This window comes from Hemibagrus wyckioides, linkage group LG28, assembly GCF_019097595.1.
Source record: "Hemibagrus wyckioides isolate EC202008001 linkage group LG28, SWU_Hwy_1.0, whole genome shotgun sequence".
In the NCBI taxonomy this organism is placed as follows: Eukaryota; Metazoa; Chordata; class Actinopteri; order Siluriformes; family Bagridae; genus Hemibagrus; species Hemibagrus wyckioides.
In genome coordinates this window covers 19,115,759-19,139,523 of record NC_080737.1, presented here as the reverse complement: position 1 = coordinate 19,139,523, position 23,765 = coordinate 19,115,759, and the positions used below count along the sequence as shown (strand labels likewise).

At 38.2% G+C, this 23,765-nt stretch overlaps 2 protein-coding genes across 3 annotated transcripts in view; both read left to right on the top strand.

The window, feature by feature from the left end:
• Positions 1 to 5,512, top strand: part of ak1 (adenylate kinase 1) — a 13,697-nt gene extending 8,185 nt beyond the window's left edge. Inside the window, exons 2-7 of the mRNA XM_058382791.1 lie at positions 1,362 to 1,394; positions 3,256 to 3,291; positions 3,449 to 3,612; positions 3,866 to 3,982; positions 5,027 to 5,218; positions 5,417 to 5,512. Coding sequence (XP_058238774.1) covers positions 1,388 to 1,394; positions 3,256 to 3,291; positions 3,449 to 3,612; positions 3,866 to 3,982; positions 5,027 to 5,218; positions 5,417 to 5,485 — 585 coding nt within the window. The 5' untranslated portion in view covers positions 1,362 to 1,387 and the 3' untranslated portion in view covers positions 5,486 to 5,512. The remainder of the gene's footprint in view (positions 1 to 1,361; positions 1,395 to 3,255; positions 3,292 to 3,448; positions 3,613 to 3,865; positions 3,983 to 5,026; positions 5,219 to 5,416) is intronic.
• An 11,199-nt stretch (positions 5,513 to 16,711) lies between these two features.
• The window catches only part of eng (endoglin), a 35,893-nt gene continuing 28,839 nt past the window's right edge, over positions 16,712 to 23,765 (top strand). For both annotated transcript variants that reach the window (XR_009203894.1, XM_058382923.1), the window contains exons 1-2: positions 16,712 to 16,847; positions 17,644 to 17,849. Coding sequence is in view for 1 of the 2 variants with exons in the window: in XM_058382923.1 (XP_058238906.1) it covers positions 17,789 to 17,849 (61 nt within the window). In the remaining variant the exon portion in view is untranslated. The remainder of the gene's footprint in view (positions 16,848 to 17,643; positions 17,850 to 23,765) is intronic.

The following is a 23,765-nucleotide window of genomic DNA, read 5'->3' as shown; positions in this document are numbered from 1 at the left end:
ACCATGATCGTGTTGCTGGAGCAGTGCAGCAGCTCTCACAATCACACACACACACACTTGTTCAAACACACACACACACTATAAATGTCGGCACAGGCCACATAACTCAGGCATGTAGACACAAGAGTCGAGAGATCTGTTTACTCCTGCCATCCTGACGGACCCAGGAACCAACACACACACTCACACACACACTCACACACACACACACACACACACTCACACACACACACACTCTGCAGGTAAGACCTACAATACTTAAATAATGGTCTGTGTTGTTCAGTGTGTGTGTGTGTGTGTGTATGAGCGTGTGTGTGTGTGAGTGTGTCTGTGTGTGTGAGTGTGTGTGTGTAGTGTTAGTTCCTGGGTGTGTCCTGGGGTCTTTTGAGATCAGCTCATTATATTTGTCACTTTATTTAAACTGCTTAAGTTTTGTTTGTTTTGTTTTTTCTCTCTCTGTTCCTTTCACTCTTTCTTTCTTTCTTTCTTTCTTTCTTTCTTTCTTTCTTTCTTTTCTTCTTCTGGTTTTTTCTCTGTTATTCTTCTCTCTCTTCAGTTCCTTTTCTTTTCGCCTTTTACTTGCTTCTTATCTCTTATCTTCTCTATCTATCTATCTATCTATCTATCTATCTATCTATCTATCTATCTATCTATCTATCTATCTATCTATCTATCTATCTATCTATCTTTTCCTTGTTTTCTTCTTCTCTTTCTCGTCCAGTTCCCTTTCCCTTTCTTTAATTTCCCCTATTTTTTTCTTGCTTCGCTTTCTTTTTCCTTTCATTTCTTTCCCTTCCTGCTTCTTCTGGCTTTCTTCCATTTTCCTTCCTTCTTTTTTCTGTTGTTCTGAACCTTATTTATTTTCCCCCTTTCTCTTCTTCCTGTTTTTCTTTCCTTCCTTCCTTTTCCCCCTTCCTTCTTTACTGTCATTCTGTGTAACCTTCTGCATTTGAGCTTTTAATAATCCGATATTAAAGAGAACTTACACACACACACACACACACCATCGTTTCCTTTGAGAATAACACACACTGATGATAAGTCTCACTTCTGCAATTACACTACACTGTGAACATCACCTCCTTGTGCACTTCCTCTCCTGTGGCCAGCTCTGTGCTGTGGGTTCCAGCGTCTCGGGCGTGTAGAGGTGTGGCTGGAGGCCTGTAGGTGGCGTGTCAGGACACAGTCCACAGCTTTACTGCTCTTTTAACAGTCGTTCCTGAGAATCAAAATCCTGATAAATGAGTTCCACAGAAAAATAAAAAGACGTATCAGAGGAACAGAGTCCAAGAGATTCAGAGTTTTATTATATTTAAATGATCCTGCTTTTTACTCATCATCTGTTTCTCTCTGATCTACAGAAACATCCAGAACATAACACAACACCATGGCAGGTAACACACACTCATTTCCTTCTGGAATATCTCAACAAACCTGTGTATATGCTAATGATATTTTATTACACCTGACTTGTCTTTAAAAGCTTGAAACATAGCTGAATAAAAGGCAGAAATAAAAAAAAAAAAAAAAAAAACTATTACAAGCCGATATAAAGCGCTGACGTTAATCATGTTGTCTCTGGCGACATCTAGTGGTCAGAGTTGTGTATTTCAGCTCACCCTGTAGCTGATGTTAAATCCAGATTGCTTTTATTAATAGATTATAAATAAGATATAATAAAGATTACAACCTTGTTTTATATTTTAGATGAGAGATGACACGCATACACAATTTAGCGAAATGTTTTGAGTAATAAAATATTTACATTTTAAATTTTACTTAAGTAGCTCTATTTTTTTTAATCAGTTCTAAAAGAATTTTTAAAAATTATTAAAATTAGAAAACCACTGATGTTTTAAGAATTAGGAGCTCTGTAAAAAAATGTATTTTTAAAAGAAAATTTGGACTCGTTTGCGTTTTACATATGTCACACCTGGAAGAAAATCAGTCTATTTTCTTTTTTTTCCATTCACTTTTGTGTTATTATTATTATTATTATTATTATTATTTTATTTGTACATATGTATTGTCTTTCATTCGTGCCGAACCGACACGTTTTATGGTTTATTAAGCATTTAAATAGTTCAATTTATTACTGTATAAATCTTAACCTGATTTCTCCGTACCGAAAACTACACGCCCCAAGAGCACGCGCTCACCAAACGAGCTAGCTAACACTGAAAGCTAACTGTCATTGAAAAAAAGCCCCTTTACGATATTCTTGGTGTCTTAACAAGAAGACACGTTTTTAGAGACAAGAAATTTGTTATTAGCCAGGGTGTGTAGCATTTATTTATCTACATATTTAAAGTAGCTAGCCCAAGATCACGCGAAATATAAAAACAAATGCCCGGATGTAAGGGCGGCTTCTGATTTGTCCGCATGACTTTGCGCGCTAAATAAAAATAACTTTATTTTCTGCATGTGTTTTATTCTAAAGTTGAAATACACGTCTCACAAGAAACTTCCGTGCTAAACACTTGAACATAAGACGAATTACAGACACCTTTACCTCTGTAAATCCGTGTCTCAATTCAGACTAGTGTACGAGTCAATCTTGACCCATCTAATATGGCGGACACGTTGACGTCTCGCGTTGACTAGCAACTGCAGATAAATACGGAAGTAACTGAAGGCATTCTGCTTTACCTAGGTGCTGTTGCCATGGCAGCCCAGAACTTTATAAAAGCTGAGCTTCATTAGTCTGTTTCAGTGGTTTAGACAGAAAGTGACAGAAACATGGCAATCTGCTGTGCGCGGATCCGCAAAATACATCCTGAGGGTAAATAAACAAAATTAAACCTTTTTTTTAAATTATAGACAAAATGATTTAAACCGCGTCAGTGTTCGTAAATAAGTGCAATAAATGTAAAAGGTGTCAGTGTGGCCAACGTGATTACGTCACCGACAATAACAACAACAACAACAACAAAAACTGAAATATGTTTTAGACATTTATTTATTTATTTATTTATTTTAATTTTATTACTTAATTATAAACAACGTTATAACATTATAATTATATATTTATTTTTAGATAATTATAACAAGAGTTTATTGTATGATAATAAAGTTTACAGACATTATGTTAAATTTTAATTTCAAATGTGCAAATCTATCTATCTATCTATCTATCTATCTATCTATCTATCTATCTATCTATCTATCTATCTATCTATCTATCTATCTATCAAAGTATTTTATCAATCAATCTGTCTGTCTGAATATTTTTGCACTCTTGTTCTTTATTTCCAGATAAAATTAAGGATGCTAAGATCATCTTTGTTGTGGGTGAGTAAATATTAATATATTTAAAAAATAAACATCTCATGATGGTTCTGCCTCTCAGCTCTGTCCGTCTGTACGCATGTTTAATCACTGCTTTGTTCCTTTGTGTAATAAATATCTGTGTTTATTTGGGTTCCTCTGTGGTTCCTGTGCTCCTCAGGTGGCCCCGGCTCTGGGAAGGGCACTCAGTGTGAGAAGGTGGTGGAGAAGTACGGCTACACTCACCTGTCCTCTGGAGACCTGCTGCGTGCCGAGGTGGCGTCCGGCTCTGAGAGGGGCAAACAGCTCCAGGCCATCATGCAGAAAGGAGAGCTGGTGCCCCTGGTGAGAGACCTCTGGTGCCTATCTTCTGAGAAAATGTGAAACAAAAAACATCCTGAAATAATATTTAATATCTCTGTTTTTTTCTCTCTCAGTAGTTCCACATTTTACTGTGTTACTTTTGGTGTATTAGCTTTATTTCATCACACACCCGCAGTGCATTATGGGTCAAATTTACTGTGAGTTGTTTTTATTAATCGGATGTCCGTGTGTGTCCTAGTGTTACAGTAACAGATTCTGTCTCCTCTTTCTACAGGACACCGTACTGGACATGATCAAGGACGCCATGATCGCCAAAGCCGACGTGTCCAAGGGCTTCTTGATCGACGGATATCCTCGTGAGGTCAAACAGGGGGAGGAGTTTGAGAAGAAGGTGATGATTCACATTATGTATTTATCCTGTTTATCATCAACCTGCTGTCTGATTGATTTCTGTTTGTTGTGTCGTTACTAAGGGACTTCACAGTATTGTAAAGCGTCTTTATAATCGAGAGTCTGTCAGTTTGTGGTACACAAGCTTTGTCTTTACTTCCTATTCTCGCCCCACCTGGGCAGTGAATTCACTGGAATGCAGATAAGGTCAAGGAAGATGGTCATGGGACATGTGAATTATTAAACAAACACCATGTTAATATGTACAGTATGTGTGCCTGAATTATGGGCAGTCTGATACAGATAATTGTCATATACATTATTATTATTATTATTATTATTATTATTATTATTATTATTACTACTACTACTATTATTTATTTATTTATTTATTTATTTATTTATTTATTTATTTATTTATTTATTTATTTATTTATTTATTTATTTATTAAATCAAATGTATTATCCAAAAAAATGTTGACAATTTTTTATTCTTATGACGACTTATATATTGCACAATATCATGGTTTATTAATTAATTAATTAATTTATTTATTTGTTTATTTATTGCTTAGTTTTATTTTCTTTGTCCCGTTTGTCTTTGACTATTTAGTTCCGTAGTCGAAAAAACAGCTGCATCACTGCCCCCTGGCGGATATACTCTGAACTGCAGTAACAAAACCGTGATCAACAAAGAAACTGAATTAATAATAATAATAATAATAATAATAATAATAATAATGATAATAATAACAATAATAATTGTTATTATTATTATTTAATAATACATTAAATTTAGACAAACTTCTTCTTGAGGCACCTCTTCATGTGATAATGTTTTTTTTTGTCTTGTTTTGTTTTTTTGGGGATATTTATTAAGCTTTTAATGCAGCACTCTTACTGTGTTCAGTTCTGACAGGAATGATTTGCTGAATTAAAGAAAATGTGACACGATTAGCATTAACGTAAAGTTAAACATCACTACAAACCCACCATTAACGTATCACCTGTAACATTTATTTATTTATATTTATTTATTTATTAGATCGGCGCCCCTGCCCTGCTGCTGTACATCGACGCCAAGGCCGAGACGATGGTGAAGAGGCTGATGAAGCGCGGAGAGACCAGCGGCCGCTCCGACGACAACGAGGAGACCATTAAGAAGCGTCTGGACCTTTACTACAAAGCCACTGAGCCCGTCATCGCCTTCTACGAGAGTCGCGGCATCGTCAGGAAGGTGAGCGACCCTCTAACGGGAATACACAGAACGACATCACGTCACTTTGGACAGCACTTGTGTGTGTTTTCTGAAGCAGTGTTTGCTGACCGCTCCTTAGAGGATCTTCTAAAACATCTTATCAGAGAGTTTAGTCTTAATCACAATCAAATAAAAAAGGCTTTTCTTCAACTCTCCTTCTGTTTCCTTTTCTTTCAGATCGATTCAGAGCTTTCTGTGGACGAGGTGTTTAAACTGGTCAGCCAGGCGATCGATAACCTGAAGTAAAGAAAAGCTGATCAGATGAACTTTGAACTTTTGTCTGGGTCTTTATTCTGTAGTTGTTGTTGTTGTTATTGTTTTTTTTTCAAACACCTCAAGGCGATGCTCAAAAAAACAAACACAACTGGGCAGTAAAGCCAGCGGGAGACGCCCTATGCCTGCCCGCTTTCGCCTTAATGAATAGTTCATGCCGTTGTCACTGGAGACCACATCAGCGCTTCCTCTCACTCTCAGCTCCATTTGTATTCAGACTTTGCTCCTGTTTACGCCTCACGTCCAGTCGTCGAGGGCTTCTGCTGTGTTTTGTCTTGTTTCGTGTAGTCCTGCGCTGACCCCTGACAGCCCGTACCACATGTCCACACACAGCAATCGATAGCGCTTCACTTCCTGCGTTGTAAGTACCACAGGTTAATGCGAACGTCCACAGATATTTCTTAGTCCTGAAAAGAAAAAAAACTCTTAATAGAATATTAAACATCTATTTTAGAAGCGCTGCACAATATGGACTTATTAATATTTTATTGTTCCATATGGAGACAGCTTTGCACTATAGCTACAATGCTAATGTTCACTAACAAGTAATAGAGGATTATAGCCGCTGATTTAGCATTGTGCTAACTGTGCACGCAAAATATTATAAATGGCCTTCTCTGAAAGGTAGAAAAGACATAATTAATATTAATTAAATTCTTACATATTTTCGTAAAAATCCTAGACGTTATTAAAATCCTGCCTCAAGAGCGCAATATTTTAACATATCATCTAAAAAATCTAAAAAATAAAAAGAATAAATCTTTTACTTCTGGCATAAATGAGCCTCTCACACACACACACACACACACACACACACACGACATCTCTGGCTCCGTGATAACATTTGTACCTAAAAAAAGAAATTAATTGAATATATATATATATATATATATATATATATATATATATATATATATATATATATATATATATATATATATATAAACACTTAAATAAATAATAAATCATAGTGAATTCTGTTTCCTGTGTGTTTTTCATGACTTTTTCATGATTTTATGATTTTTGAAGCAAAAATCATTTGATGTCTCTCAGAATTGCACGCCTCGTGTTAGCTCGGTTAGCGAGTGAAGAGGAAAATAACTAATTTTCATACACATCTGAGGTAAATGTTGATATTCCAGACAATTTGCTTGTATTTTTGCTTTCACTCTGACCTTGAATCATCTGCTACAGCTGATGCTAAGTGTAAATATGTCAATTTTAGCCACAGGGATATTTTTTTATCACTAATTTACCGACACATCTGAGGTAAATGTTGACGTTCCTGATAGTCTGGTCTCATTTTTTATTACTTTATCTTTTCCTTAAGCTTGTTTGTATTAACATCTTGCCTCAGCAGTCAGCTAGCTTAGGCCTGTGTTTCTCAGTTACTTAGCAACAGCGCTCAAAAGCCTCCAGTGTTGAAGCTGAGACTGTTACAGCGTGAGAGACTGGACTCCATGATCCTACACGTACCTGCAGTTAGCATGATGCTAAATATGAGGCAACATTAAGCTCCTTATTCCAGTGGGAAATGCTGGATGCTGTATCTGAAGTAAAAATGACATTTTCTACATTCTGATTTATTTATCTGGTTTAATTAAATTCTACACACATCACATTCCAGGAGCAGGAAGTGAAGTGAAATAAACCGTTAGCTCTAGCGGTTAGCTGCTAATAATTGACAGAAAGCTAACTTTAAGTAGATTAAAACATTAACAGAAAAGTTTTTGTTTGTTTGTTTGTTTGTTTGATCGCTCCCCCCCTCCCCCCCAGCTGCTTCACTTTAGGCCTAATTATTATTATTATTATTATTATTATTATTATTATTATTATTATTATTATTATTATTATTATTTTTACTCCGATTTATATTTTAGATTTACATTTAAAAAAATAAATAAATAAAATAAAACGTTACCTTTTAATCATCAATTCTATGTTTTAAATACAAACCATATACTGAAAAAAACTGACAAAAAACAAAGAAAAAAAAAATAAAAACAGTGTTAAAAATGTAAATGTATTTAATACACCACAAAAAATATTATAGATAATAGATGTATATAATAGAATATAATTGATGTATATAATATAATATAATATAATATAATATAATATAATATAATATAATATAATATAATATAATATAATAAGACTTCAGTGTGTTTATTCATTTCCAAGCTTCATACAGGTGAAGGGTTAAAGATCAGTTTTCGTTAGTTGGAACAAAAGAATGATGGGAATACATCCAAAATACACAGACCTTCTCTCAAAATAATCACACACACACACACACACACACACACATTTAGAGAGTAGTTAGACGACAACTTCCTCTCGAACTTTCACCACTATATCAATAACACAATATAATGTGCAGCTCGACTGTTTATTTTAGACTTGAGGAGAAAGTAAAAATGTTAACAAGCTCAGAAGAAAAAAAAAACTCATTATAATAAAGAATCAGACTGTAAGGATAACGATCTACATGCTAATTAGTAAGATTTACTTCACAATTAGAGAAGTATGTGAGTAAGAGTGACTTCATTATTTCATGTTTTTGGAGGAATTCTCAGCCAGGAACTGGAACAGAAATGATTGAATATATATATATTTTTTTTAATTTCATTTTTATTTTCATATCTTATTTTTATTTCATAAAATGTAGATCTGATTTTATTTAGTTTTTTTTAAAGCCTTAGTTGATGCAATTAGCCCCCTGTTTTTATTCGAATCGATGCTTTTACGTAAACATGTCTTGAACTTTTAATATATGCTATTTTTCATTTTTATTTTATTTTATTTTATCCTCAAAATCATACCACATAAATAAAACCTAATCAGTGTGCTGTGGTACAGAAATGAGAACTGAAGTCATGTGCAAAAAAATGTAATGAATGCAGAAATGCTGGTCATTGAAGTGACGAATGTGAAGAAAGAGCACCCTCTAGTGGACATCTCCGGTATCATCACACAGGACCATCTGACGCCGCTGACGTTGAAAAGGCGCCAGAGAGCAGGAAATCATCGTCAACATTCCAGGTTTATGGAACCAAACAAAGAGGTCACTTCCTCCTTTTTTTTTAGTGTTGCTTAGACAGACAGACAAAAAAGAAACGCAAATAAACACAAACTCACATAAAAGTCACTCAGGAATTCCAGGACTTTAATAAGGTCCCAGAGTTCATCAGGTGCTGCACTCAAACCCCGTTCAGAAGAACAGAAGAGCATCCTGCAGCTTCCCAAAACGTTAGGATGTGATTGTGTACTGAAGAATAATGAGGCCACATGTCTGGCCAGACGAGCACACAAACATGACACCAAGAGCCACAGCGCTCCTGTTATTGGAAACGCTCTTGAACATCATCGGAGGTTTGCAGGCTTCCTCACACATCACAAGCTCACCGGCGTTTCCTGCTGGGCCTGAAAAACACCATGCAGCAGGTATCCGGGTTATCCTCCAAGGAACAGTGGCCTGGTGAGGAAAGGGAAGAAGAAGTCATGCTCAGGAGCGGATCAGGATGTCCCTCTGAAACCTGATGAGGGGCGTCCAGTCTGCAGCTACACAACACGCGCAGGACTCTTGGCTGGACGTTTATTGAGAAAAAAAAAAGTGTCAGGGTGTGGTCATCAGGAGATTAAAAACAACAGTGCTCTGGACAATTTGAAATGTTCTTATTTGATACCGAGTGCACTGTAGCAGCTAAATACAGCGTGTTTTATGGGTCGCATTTTCAATTCAGCCATCAAAATCCACATTAAATCAATTTTTTACTATTTATTTTTTTTGACACATTTGATGAACTGTGAAAGTTGTTTTGTTTTTTAAACCCTGAATTAACAGGTAATGCTAGCACGGTGGCTAAGTGGTTAGCACTGTTGCCTCACAGCAAGAAGGTCCTGGCTTCGAATCCTGGGTCAAACAGGCAGGAGCCTTTCTGTGTGGAGTTTGCATGTTCTCCCTGTGCCTGTGTGGGTTTACTCCGGTTTCCTCCCACAGTCCAAAAACATGTACATTAGGTTGATCAGTACTTCTAAATTGTCCGTGTGAGTGTGTGTGGTTGTCTGTCTATATGTGTGGCCCTGTGATGGACTGGTGACCTGTCCAGTGTGTACCCCTGCCTTTCACCCTGTGTGCGCTGGGATAGGCTCCAGCAGACCCCCGTGACCCTAATTAGGAATAAAGCGGGTATAGACAATGGATGGATGGATGCTAACACAGTCATCATTTACCAACACGTCTGAGGAAAATGTCGCTATAATTCTGTACAGTTTGTTCACACTGTTTATGTTAACGCCCTAACCAGCTTAACGGCTAACTTCAGTCATTAGCTAGCTCAGGATCGGTGCTTGTGTTTCCCAGTTACTTAGCAACAGTGCTCCTGAGACTTGAAGAGTGAGTGGATGGCGTTTGTTGGAGCAATGAAAGAGCAGTTCATCAAGATTCTTCTGGTCTGCAGAGGAGACGGAAGGCATTTAAACCTTCCTATAGCAAATTGTTTTTATTTATTAGATCATCTCTGGGGTGCAAGGGCAACAAACAGAAACCTACAGCAAACAGAACCCTCAGCTCGTGTTGGGGTGCTTGGCTAAAAATCCTCTTATATGAGAGCACTTCCCAGTTTGCAGGAATTTCTCCACAGTAACTAAGATGATGAGGAGAAAATTCATCTCTGCTAAAAGAGTATCAAAGGAAAATAACAAAACTGACCGTAATGCATAAAGCTTCATGTGAACTGAAGAATTCTTTATAACCACTGTAGCATGAGCAGTGCTAACTGACCTCAACCTCATCTCTGACCTGCAGAACTCTCAAGCTAGTGCTCTTTAAAAGCTCTGTTTCACAGAAGTATGGCGTCATTCACACCAGGGCTGTTTTATTATAAAAGATGCTAATTTAACACTAGCTAGAACTAGCATAAGTCACACTTCACCAGAGTCACACGTGTGGGTATGTTTATTTACTTCAGCAAGTTTATGCAGTGTAATAAATGTAATAAACGTGTGCAGTGAAGGTGTTCATCGTGTCGGAGATACAACACGTTTTAAAGAAGAAGAAGAACTCTCATGCTAGCGTTCATTAAAGCTCTGATTCACAGAAGTGACACCATCATTCACACCAGTGCAGTTTTATTATAAAAAAGGCTAATATAATACTAGCTAGAACTAGCACTAACTAGCACTAATAAACGTGTGCAGTGAAGGTGTTAATCATGTAGGAGATACAACACGTTTTAGAAAAGAAGAAGAACCATTTAAAAGTAATTGATGTTGCTATTTGGAAATTTCCAAAGAATCGAATTAATTTTCTTTTCAAATAGAACTCTGTTCAGTTTCACGTTTCACTTGCCGTCTTCTCGGCACAAAACCAGAGTCTAAACGTAATAATCGTCTCGCCTGTCTGATTTAGGAGAAATCCGAACACTAAGACATGACATGTATCATCTACCAGTTCAGTATTTATAGCATTAATGACCTTTAGAGAGTCCAAACTCAGCGCCACTCTAACACGTGAACGTGTGTCTCTTTAGTTTGTGGCCTTGAGAGTCTCCTCTGAGGGTCGTAAGGAAACGTGAGCACTCAGGCTTGGTGGTACGAGTGCACAGCACCTCTTCAAACGACAGTACCTCACTTCCTGTTATTGAAACCTGCAGAGCTTGCCGCGCGCCGGGGGAAGCCTACGTGCAGAACCTCGCGAGCACAAACAACACCAGACTCCAGGAAATGCCAAAAATGTTTCCTTCATCTTAGACATACCTCAGTCATGAGCATCACTGACAACAACCAGGAAGAAGACACTCCTGAGCTGTGTTAATAATGATAATAATTAATAATAATAAAAAAAATCATAATAATAATAATAATAATAATAATAAGAAGAAGAATAGTAATAACAAAACAACAAAAACAACAACAACAATAATAATAATAAGATGCAATATGAGCACAGTTTTAGATATATAAATATAAAGAAATAATAATATAATAAAGTTGCAGTGGTGTGTGTTTTTGGTGTGAAATCAGAATTCTTGTGTGTGTGTGTGTGTGTGTTTCACTGACTGTGACTTTAATTGAATTGGGTTTTGAGTTCTGCTTGTTGATTAAACATACTAAAATTGCATAATAGAATAAAATAAAATAAATCCAAAGTAGTATAAAAAAAAAGAAAAAAAAGAGTTTTTATAAAATGTCAAGCAAAATAAACCAACAAACAAATAAATGTCAAGGCCATATTTATTTATATAACATGTTGAATATGACCTATATGAATATGACCATATGACCTATGAAAACATATTAAAATTACATAATAAAAGTAAATAATGAAATAAAAATATAAATTAAATCCAAAGTAAAGGTCATTTTTATTTATCTAACACATTTAACACAGCACACGTGTGGACCAGAGTCCTGCACATCAGACAATAATCAAGAAATAAAATACATCAAATGGTCACAAATAATTATGAAAATAAATATACAACAACAACAACAACAACAACAATAATAATAATAATAATAATAATAATAATAATAATAATAATAATAATAATAATAATAATAATTAAGACCAGAAAATAAGCAGCTAGACAGTAGCAAAAATAAATAAATAAAAAAACTCAGGGCAGATTATAGATTCATATAGGAAAGAAAAAACTATTAGGAGATGATTTAAATGAGTTATTGAATCTGACAAAAATTATAAACTTTTAATTAACAGAACAGAGTCGAGTCCATGCAAGGCTTTAGAACAAAGAATAAAATCGGGTGCTATGGCCTGGATGAAATCATATCATGCTCAAGATCTTTGTATGTGAGAAAAGTTCATCTTCTGAAGTCTCCTGAACTGGAATAAACTAGATCTGACTATTTATTTGGAATTTATCTGTTTGTCCAATTTTAATTTAGAATAAAAAATGACTCTTAATCTTAGCTTGTAGACGTTTTAGACTCCAGCTCCAGCTGTCACAGATGTGAAGGACTAAAGACAAAATGACCTCAGTCTTTTACTCTTTTAGCCGAAGGACGTTTTCATTCATCCAGCCTTTAATGTGGACTAAAGAGTCTAAAAGAGGACAGGAAGTAGAGATACCTACTTCCTGAGTCATGAGTCATCATTCACATGACAGTGATAGGAAAGCTAGTGATGCTGAAAACCGGGCAAATATGGAGCAAGTGTAAAGAAAATAAAACCAGAACAGAGCCTTGTGGCACTCCGCAGGTGATGGGAACTGTGGAGGATGAAAATCTTTTATCTCTGATTTACAGATAAAAACAAAATCCTAGACAATGTGATGTTTCAAATAAACGATGAAAAACGATGATTTTAGAGTTTTCTACATCACGCTCATATTTATTAACCGTCTAATGTATGAATTTTCAGCGTGTTGTTTGATGTTGCTTCGCTGTCACATTATTGTGTTACTAAAATTAGCCATAAGTCTGAGTAAAGTCTGAGTAAAGCTGGGAAATGATTTCCACTCCTTTGTGGCCTATTTTTTGCTCCCTGTTTTACTCCGGACGTGAGTCTGTGGCGGTTTTCAACACGGCCACTAAGCTGTTCGTGTGTGATTGTGTGTGTGTGTGTGTGTGTGTGTGTGTGTGTGTAGTGAGCTGTGGAGAATGAATTCCCAGTCTCTGTGTGGAATATCAGGTGCAGTTTCTGCTCACAGCATGGAATAAAAATATCTGTCGTGTCTCTGCTGTTTCTAAGACTGGACAAGACAACTGATGTGGACCTCCAACATCCAGCCAATCAGGACTCTGGGGGCGTGTCTACTTGGCTGTCAATCATGCATGCCTGCTTTAAGCACAGAAACCTAGACACATGTGTGTGTGTGAGAGAGCGAGAGAGAGAGAGAGAGAGAGAGAGAGAGAGAGAGAGAAATGGAGAGAGAGAGAGAAAGAGAGAGAGAGTGTGATGGAGAGAGAGAGAGAAAGGGAGAGAGAGAGAGAGAGAGAGAGAGAGAGTGATGGAGAGAGAGAGAGAAAGGGAGAGAGAGAGAGAGAGAGAGAGAGTAATGGAGAGAGAGAGAGAGAGAGAGAGAGAGAGAGAGACAGTGATGGACAGAGAGAGAAAGAGTGATGAGAGAGAGAGAGAAAGAGTGGTGGAGAGAGAGAGAGAGAGAGAGAGAAACAGTGATGGAGAGAGAGAGAGAAAGAGTGATGGAGAGAGAGAGAGAGAGAGAGAGAGATAAACAGTGATGGAGAGAGAGAAAGAAAGAGTGATGGAGAGAGAGAGAGAGAGAGAGAGAGAGAGAGTTTTGAAGGTTGTGTATTGTGTTGAAATGAGAGTCTGTATTTGTGAACTTTTCTATACACTTTTTATTGTTTTTTTTAATGACAGCGTCTCAGACCCTGAGCTTTTGCGTTATTTGTGAAATCCTATTCAGGTTGGAATTTCAGGTTTATTTGCACAAAGATGACTGAAAAGCTTGTAGTGAGTCTCGGGGACTCTGCAGCTGAGCAATAGAAAATCAGTACATGAAAAGCAGGAGAAGCAGCAGTTCTCATTGTGTAATGCTAATATCAATAAAATGCACTAATATCAACCGGGAGGATCTAAAAGACATCCTCATGCTGCTACAGAATACCCACAATGCACTGGTGTGTATGGAGCACTGTAGAGAGATCAAGATGCAGTGTGTTGGATGTAAACATTCAGTGCATACTATATATATTATTAATACAAAGCTTTATCGTGATATAATCGACATCAACCACGCCAACTTAAAATCTGTACTTCCCAAATTTCATCGGCATGTTTCCTGCACTACTGGAGGGGACAACACACTGGACCATGTCTACACCAACATTGTTGAGGCATACAGGGCCATTTCCCTCCCCCACTTGGGTCAGTTGGATCACCTCTCTTTGTTCATGCTACCCAAATACACACCACTCATCAAACCTGTGAAACCATCAGTGAAGACGGTGAAGGTATGGCCGGAGAGGGGCATTTCCTCACTACAGCAACAGCTACAAGACACTGACTGGAGCATGTTCACCTCACAGGCCACCTCAGACACACAGACAGACATTAACATCTATACATCGTCTGTACTGGACCATATAAACATGTGTACTGACATTGTCACCACTGTCAAACATGTGAAACACTTTCCTAACCAGAAGCCATGGATGAACTCTGAGGTCCACCTCTTGCTGAAAGCAAGAGATGCTGCTTTTAAATCCAGCAATGCAGAGGACTACAGCAGAGCCAGGGCCAACCTGAAAAGGGGCATTAGGAAAGCCAGGCATGCACATAAACTACGTATCGAGGAGCACTTCCACTGCAAGTCCAACCCCAGACGCATGTGGAAAGGCATCCAGACCATCACTGACCACAAACCAACAATACAGTCTCTACCTACCAGCAATGCCTTCCTCCCAGACAAGCTCAACTACTTCTTTGCTCGCTTTGCAACTACTTCTTTGTGTGACCAGGATGTCACACAATTTCCTCCCAGTTGCACTGACCCCCATTGTTATGAAGTGTTTTAAGAAGCTAGTCACCTCATAGTATGTCTCCCACCTACACTGGACCCACACCAATTTGCCTATCACCCAAAAAGGTCTACAGAGGATGCTACATACATTCAGATGTTGTTCACTGACTTCAGCTCTGCTTTTAATACAGTTGTCCCTAGTAAACTGATCACTAAGCTCAGTGACCTGGGTATCTGCACATCCATATGCAGCTGGATTATGGACTTTTTAACAAATAGACCTCAGTCTGTAAGGTTGGGTAATCACATATCCTCAACCCTCATCCTGAACACCGGTGTCCCACAAGGCTGTGTGCTGAGCCCACTGCTCTACTCCCTGTTCACCTATGACTGTGTTCCACAACATAACTCCAACGTCTTCATCAAGTATGCAGATGATACCACAGTTGTTGGTCGAATCAGCAACAATGATGAATCAGCTTACAGGGAGGAGATCCAAAGCCTGTCAGCATGGTGTTCCATGAACAACCTCACTTTTAATGCCACAAAGACCAAAGAGCTCATCGTGGACTTCTGGAAATCTAACAGCAGCAGACACTCCCCTATTTACATCAACGGGTCTGAAGTAGAGCGTGTCTCCAGCTTTAAATTCCTGGGCGTCCACATCTCTGAGGATCTGTCTTGGCATCTGAACACCTCAACTCTGGTTCGGAAGGCGCAACAGCGTCTTTACTTCCTAAGGAGATTGAAGAAAGTTCACCTATCCCCCAAGATCCTTACCAACTTTTACCACTGCATTATTCAGAGCATCTTGACGAGCTCCATCACAGTGTGGTATGGCAGCTCCACGGTGTGTGGAAAGAAATCACTGCAAAGTGTTGTGAAAACCGCCCAATGCATCATCGGCACCCAACTACCTGCCATTGAGTCTCTTCACCACAGTAGATGTCTGTGCAGAGCACACAAAATAATCAAAGACTCCTCCCACCCGAGTCACCATCCTTCCCCAGTCCTTCCATCCAGGAGGAGATACAGGTCCAAAATGTCTACTATTTGCACTTCTGGTAGATGCTAAACAGCATTTCGTTGCTATGTACCTGTACTCTGCAATGACACTAAAGTTGTATCTATCACTGTCACCATCGTGTTTATGAATAGATAGTTTTTTAAACACTAAAAAAATAACTCAAACCTTCAGGGTTTAGACGATCGAGATGTTCTGCTTTTTCTTTTAATAAATAATAACAAAGCCAGTTCAGAGACTTTTTTCTGCCATGTCTTACAGAGGAATTAGAAAGAAAAAAAATGTTTTACATTTTTTTATATTTGTCAAATAAATGTGTTTGATCAAGATAAAATGTAAAAATTTAATTAATTTATTTATTTACATATAAAAAATAAAGGATATAAAATATTGTTCTAAAATATAGATTTTATATATAAAAATTGTAAAATATACTATATATATTATATATTATATATTTATATATAAAACAAGAATATATAGTTGAATATAAAATGCAAAACTATACTATAAAACGATATGTTAAAAAAAATTATATATAGTAATAAATAACCCGTTTTTTAAAAAAAATATTATAGAAGTGTGTCCATGCTGTCGACCTGAGACTGATGCCTGATGACGTCACATCCATTAACGCCAATTAACGTGACCTTCCTTCGCGCGCCCTCTAGTGCCAGTTTACTGCTTTACAGTACAGTAAGAATGACTAGGAAGTGGGCGTGTCCTGCCTCGGACCGGCTCGCGTGCGTGAGAGTTTTCTCTCAACTGCTCACTGATCTCACGGAGGAGAAACTTAACGCAGAAAATTCTCTCCCAGAAAAACAAAAAAACAAAAGCGCGGAGCTCCGTCTGTTTAAAGGTGAGGACTTTATATAATGAATGTCGAATTTCTTTTAGTCCTGTCACTAATAATACAACTTCTGTAGTTTCCACTCTGTACAGAAAGAAGCGTTATGTTCACTGAGCTTTCATACGGGCTCCGAGTCACCATGGAGACGTGCGTAGAAACGTGTTAGTACGTCGAAATAATACGCGATCTGCGGTAACCATGGTAACGCTTTACGGTTATTTCGTTTAATTTTATTTTATAGTTGTTTCATGAAACGTATTAAAAACACAGACGTGTAATAGTTTCGTTTTTAGATATTTAACCAACTTAGGTTTACTTATTCATGACAAACGCCCATGTTTAATAAAAATAAATATATATATTTCTTAATCACGTGCACGTGTATTGATGTACAGTGTAGTCCTTTAGCACACTGACTTTGCTTAATGTTAACGTTTGTAATAAAAAAACAAAACAAAAAATTAAAGTAGTAGAACTGAGTTATGAAAAGATTCAGCTAAAGCAGAGCACACACACACACACACACACACACTTTCATGTTGGAAATTGGACCACAGGGTTTAATGGCATGCTGTAAACATTTGATTAGTGCATACGTACGAATTGCATAAAAAATTGCTAAGCCCGAGTCACGCATCTGGATCTTATCAGGCTCTTTAGCGTGCCGTGGTCCAGCAGGAACTTTTACAGAGCTATCCAAACAGTGTAAGAAAAAAGAAAACAGAGGCATCTTCCATGGTTATTGGTTAAAATGAGCCCCATGAGATTTCCCCCCTTAACGCCGCCTCCTTTTCTGCCCTGCCAGGAAGCGTCAAGGCCGGACGGGTGTGATTAGTGCCTGAAATACAACCAAACACTCTCACACACGCACAGTGCTGGAACCTCAGGTGCCGGCTAACAGAGGGATAAACTTCTGAAGTGTATGCTCCAGAAGGACACTGATTTCAGACATGGAGACCTTCACAACTACTTTGGCTTTGCTGATGATCTTCAGTGCTGCTGCAGCTTCAGGTAACACTGCTGTCTCATGCTGGTTCTGTCTGAAATGCGAGAGTTCGTACCTTTACACACTTATACCTTCACTCTTTAAAAAAAGGCTCCCTTGAGGGTTCCTTGGATGTTTTCTTACTTTACTTGGAACTTTTTTTTTTTTTTTACTTTCATTTTTTTTTAAAGGGGGAAGCCTTCTGTGAGGTTTTCCCAAAGGATTGAACCAGAGAACTTCTCTAGGCTATCAGCTGTCAAAAGAAAAGGTTTAGGATTGACAGCTGTGTACCGTTCTGGTAATGTGATAGCGAGGGTGCAACAACAAGAAATGAGCACTTGAAAGATCTGGAATTTCCACCTCAAGCGTCTTTAATCTGTAATTCAGGGAGTTTCTTATTTCTGTACTTAGAAAAAAAATAAAGCTTAAAGATCACTGGAGTGACATTAATTACCCAGAGAGACATGCTCAGAGAGAGAAGGGGTTCGTTATGGGTTCATCTGATAATTTAGGGGTTTTAGTGTCCAAAGAAGAGTCTACTTGGTGTTGGAACTGTCAGGGTTCCTCACAGATGGACAGCTGAAGAACCTGCAAGAACTGAGAGTGTATATTCTGGGATTTCTATTAATGACACATATTTCTTGATGTGATAGAGTGTTAGAGATGGAGAGATAACTTCCAAATTTATTTATTTATTTATGTATTTATTTATTTAATAAAATGTGTGTGTTTATATATAAAGTTCTATTTTTCCATTTACGTAAAAAGGTTTTATAAACATATTGATTTACGTATATGGGAAAATAGAGCTTGCATAATTTTCATCTTCTACAAAAACAAAACAAAATTAAAAACAAGGCAGTTCAAATACAGTAAACAAAAATAATAATAAATAAATAAAATAAAAAAATAACAGAACATTTGAATATGAAAATAAAATGTAAACTAAGAAGAAATAATCAGAATATTTTTGAAGAAGAATGTGTTTCACAATTTGTTTATATTTCTATGTATTTCTGTACATGTAGCTACCTCCTGAAGTTTTGCTTTTCTTCTCGTCCTGACTTTTATTTTGAAAATGAAATGTTGCATTGTGGGATGAAAACAGCAACTCGTGCATACTTTGAAGTGGTAAATATTCATGTTGTTGTGCGAGTGAGGTAGAGTATGAGGACTTTATATAGCACAGTAAAGCAGCTTGAACCCAGAACTCAGTTTTGGTCTCCAGTCTGGTGCTGAAGCGTTCACGTCTTATTAAAATACCAGTACAGTGTGCCAGCACTTTTCCAAGCTTCGAAGGTCAGACTGGATAAAGTTTGATCGGCGAGTCCCGTCGTTAGACGTAAAGCCACGTGAATATATCACGTAAGGAAATTCTGTTCAATCTGAGGAAATGGTTGTTGTTATTAATACCTCAGCTGGCTAAAAGAACCCTCTATTCTTTCAACAGTGGGCGTGCATCATGGTATATTTATTCAGGTTCAGATTCCTGAGCACCAGCCAAATTGGGACATTGTTGCCTGCTTGGGAAAGAGCCACTTATCAACGTAGACGCGTTGTTATCGTGTAAACACACGATCTGATTATCAGCTGAGATTTTGGCAACTTTTAGCAGGCTGCCGAAATAAAAAATCAGCACGAGACACCTGATGCTCTGTAGATGGTGCAGTGGAAAGAGAAGCAGACTTTACTGTCACAAAGCTGATTTGCGTCCTCTCATAACACTGTACCAAAAACTATTTATCGATTTATTTATTTATTTTTTACAAAAAGTCTATTTATAGTTACATTTCATATCATTGGAACATCTGCAAAACAAGTTCCTGTTCTCGTTTACATTTCTTAGCAGCTATTTACAGTTTCTGAGAAACTGCAAAGAAGAACTGCAAACTCCTCAGTCCTGAAGATGTCATGATATATACAAAAAACGCTGACACTGGAGACTCCTTCCATAAACCCCAAATTATTGTCTCTTTACCTCACAGGCGATGCGGAGCGTCCGCTGTACTGAAGTCCCAGTGATTGAGCTGTTGCGTTAGAAACGTGTTACGACATATCCCAACAAAATAAAACAACCCCCACTGACCAATCAGAATGTAGAATTCATCAGCGCTGTAGTATAATGCTGTGTATACGTGTACATGGTCACTAGGCTGGACCGGGTTTGTTTTGTATGTCCAAAGCAAGGTGCATTCTGGGTTTTAAATCTGGTCATGGTTGTGTTTTCTAGGCAGGACGTGGCAAAGCAGGAGGTACAGTGCTTAAAATCAGTGCAGACTTTATGGACTTATGAAGACTTATGAAGCCTTTATGTCAGTTAGGTGATGAACATGGATAATACGGTAGAAGATATATGAGAAATGATGTATGATAGAGTGCAGAAGTTTGTTCCTATTTTGGCTTTTAAATAAAAAAAAGCATCTCTGTTTCGCAAATGATCTCTAAAACGAATGAAATATAAAATGAGTAATTCTATTTAAATTCAAAGCATTCAGCAGAATCAGGCCTCTCAGTGTACGGATGGCGTAAATGACGTTTCCGCATTACATCCCAAGCTTTTGAGCTCGATTTCAAATGAAACTAAAGTGCACTTATGGATTTATCACTTCTATTACACAGCTGGATTCCCATGATGCACTTGTTTAACACTTAGCTGAGACAACATGGGTCTGAGGGAAAAAGAAAGAGAGCGTGCGAGTGTGAGGGAGAGATAAAGGTAAAGAAGAGGGATGAATAAAGAGAGCGAGACAGCATGTATATAAGAACAGAAGGAGAAAGAGAGCTTCAGTGGAGCCACAGGGAACGATATCCTGAGGAAGAGCTTAGCGATCAGGGCGCCATTACATAACGACTGTAACGACTATACCCAGCGGCCCAGTGGCGTCACCGGCCCACTCCTGCCCCGCCGAGTAAGAAACGGAAAAAATAGGCCGCCAGGGAAACAGACAGAGAGAGTCAGAGAGATGACGGACGTCTCCTCTGATGTTAGACAAAAAAAAAAGAAAAAAAAAAAAAAGTTAAATCATAGAGAGAAAAATCCCCCTCCTGTAGACAAATAAAGCACTTCCTTTCTTTCCAAATTAGCCTGGCCAAGTCTGAGACAAATGACCCCGTGCCCAGTTGCCCTCTATGCCCCAGACAAAGTGCGCTTGCCCTTAAATTTCAATACCCCACCTCCTAAATGAGCACAAAGACCTGCAGCTAAATGCCCCAACTAAAAATTCCCCAGTTCAAACATCCCAAAGACCCAAAAGACCCAGCGTAAATACCCCTGTTTTAATGCCCCATGTACAAGTGTCCCAAATGCCTGCACCAAATGACCTCATTTTCATCCCTGGCTTAAATGCTCCTACATATATTCCCATGGAAACACTCCCCAGTCCAAATTCTTATCCTAAATACCCCACCATTTTCCACGTTTCTATCTTGCCCAAACATCCCTGAAACAAGTGCCCCAAATTAAATGCCCCTTTCCTGATGTCACTCTTCCAAGTGCCCCAACATAAATGTCCTGTGAAATACCCCCACTCCAAAATCTACCTGAGCCAAATTCCAACAATGCCCTGCCCTCAGCCAAAAATACCAGTGTCACTGTGCCCTCAGCCAAAATGCCCCATATGCCCCAAAATTCCCTTAGCCAAAAGGTCCCGTATGCCACAAAATGCCCTCAGGCAAATTGCTCTACACTCCAAAGCCTTCACCAAATATCCTCTATCCATATAACCAAATGCCTCAGTCAAAACACAACTACCCCATTTGTCCTGACCCAAATACTGCTGCCTAAATGTCTCTGGCAAAAATGCCCCAGCCTCGATGAGCCAAAAGCCCCAAGCTAAATCTCCCTCTCCTGTTCCTGTACCGAACACACCAAGCTAAAATTTCTAGTCCAAATGTCCTTGTTCCAAATGGCACAATCTAAATACCTCTGTCCAACTATCCCTGACCCATAAGCCCCATGAAAATGCCCCTGTCCAGATGTCCTTGGCCTTAAATTAAATGCCTCTGGAAACAATTTTCTACACAAAGGTCATTAGCCAAAATGTTTTGAATTTGCCTCCATGGCAAAATGTTAAATACCACTGACCTAAAGGCACAAACGTATATGTTCCAGGCCAAATGCCCCCATTCCAGCCATATTTCTCCTTAACGTTGCGTCATGTATTTAGTTAACAGTCAAGAGCAAACAATACGCTAATTTTAGCATGCTCACATTAGCATATAGCACGGGGCTGTGTTTTCATTCCTGTGCACAACTGCCCCCGCCAGACAGGGTGGCAGGGAGACCCAATGACGCGACCTCTTGTCGCTCCTAGAGTCCGATTTTTATCTCCAAATTGCAATTAACAATCCCCCTGTCTTTTCCTCCAGACTCCACTCGACTGCCAGTTTTTTCATTTTTCCTCCCTCTGTCCCTATCTCTCTCTCTCTCTCTCTCTCTCTCTCTCTCTCTCTCTGTCTTCACTTCAGCTGACTCTGTTTATGCTGTTTTTGCCCCTCTTCCTGTGTGTGACGCATTTTTTTTTGTACCTCAGAGCATTCTGTGTGGGCTGCTGGAATATTTTCAGACAGAGAAGGCAGCCGTTCGATCCGACGTTCCTACGGAGCTCAGTGGAATTTTCCACTCGAGTCTTAATTCCCATTCGATGCAACATGTTAACAAGACACTTTGTATAAAAACCAGAGGTAGATCAAAGCAGCGCTGGTGGAGATGCGCTTAATTCCCTTAGCACTTCTTACTCATAAACGCTGCCTGATTTTAATTAAGGCCTTTTAGTGTCACAGTGTGGAATTAAACTGCTTCAGCTCCACTGAACATCGATTAGCGTATAACATCTGTCTGGCTATCTCGTAAAAAAATTAATAAATAAATATATAAATAAATAAACGAATGATTACATGCCTTAAGATTTCCCCTCATCGATTTATCACGGTACAACGTCATACCGATATATCGTCTGCCTCCTACGCCAGACTTCCGAGAGCTGAACGGCTCATTAGCGCCAGGCCGAGATAAATCTCAGAGCCGCTGTTAGCACCAGAGCGGCGACCGTCTGGACCGATAAGGATCGCCGCTCGCTGCCTGACCCTCTGTTGTCCTCATTCACTTCTTTTTATTTTTTTTTTCGGAGGAAAGATTTTAACACAAGGCTTGAGAACGTCTCTGAGTACGTCTCTTTTGTTCCCCTTTGAGCTCTCAGTATGCACTCCAACTCTGTGATTTATACAAGATTGTGTTATTGTGTTGGAGTATAAATCTGACCCGGGATGTTTCTTAAGATTTAACACACCACATTTGCGTAAGAGTTTTATTGGACTGTCACTGGCCGAGATGAAACATTCATTTTTCATCAAAAAAAAAATCTTTTACACTGGAGCTACATTGGTATCAGTAAATGGAAAATCTCAGTTTATCCATGTGTACTACAATTATATTAATACATCTTTAATTAAATCCACATTCACTTGAACAGTACAATAAGAGCATAAACAGACCTAACACATCATTCTGAATGTTTACTATCACATCCAACTACTCGATTTGTCTTTGAATTAAGTGTCATTTAATTAAAATGAGAAATAAGAAATAAGAATAGTATGATATACATCTAATATATATAATATACATATAATAAGTATAAAATAAAAATCACTTAATTACAAACAGCAGCTGTGACAGTCGCTCCAGCTGTAACAGCAGATCCCAGGTTTATAATGATGTGTTACGGTTTCCATGGTAACAGCACCTTCACAAGGGTCTTTGTACAGAATGAAGGAGGTTTTTATTTAATGCTTCTGGAAGGAGTCTTCAGTGTCAGTGCTTTGTAAGAGTCCGAGGTAACTTCTAACAGAGGTGAAAAAGAATGGTGAGAATGGTGTAAAATGGCGAAGCGTCTTTCATAAACAATATTATTTATTAGTAAGTCAGTGGAAGTTACAGGAGT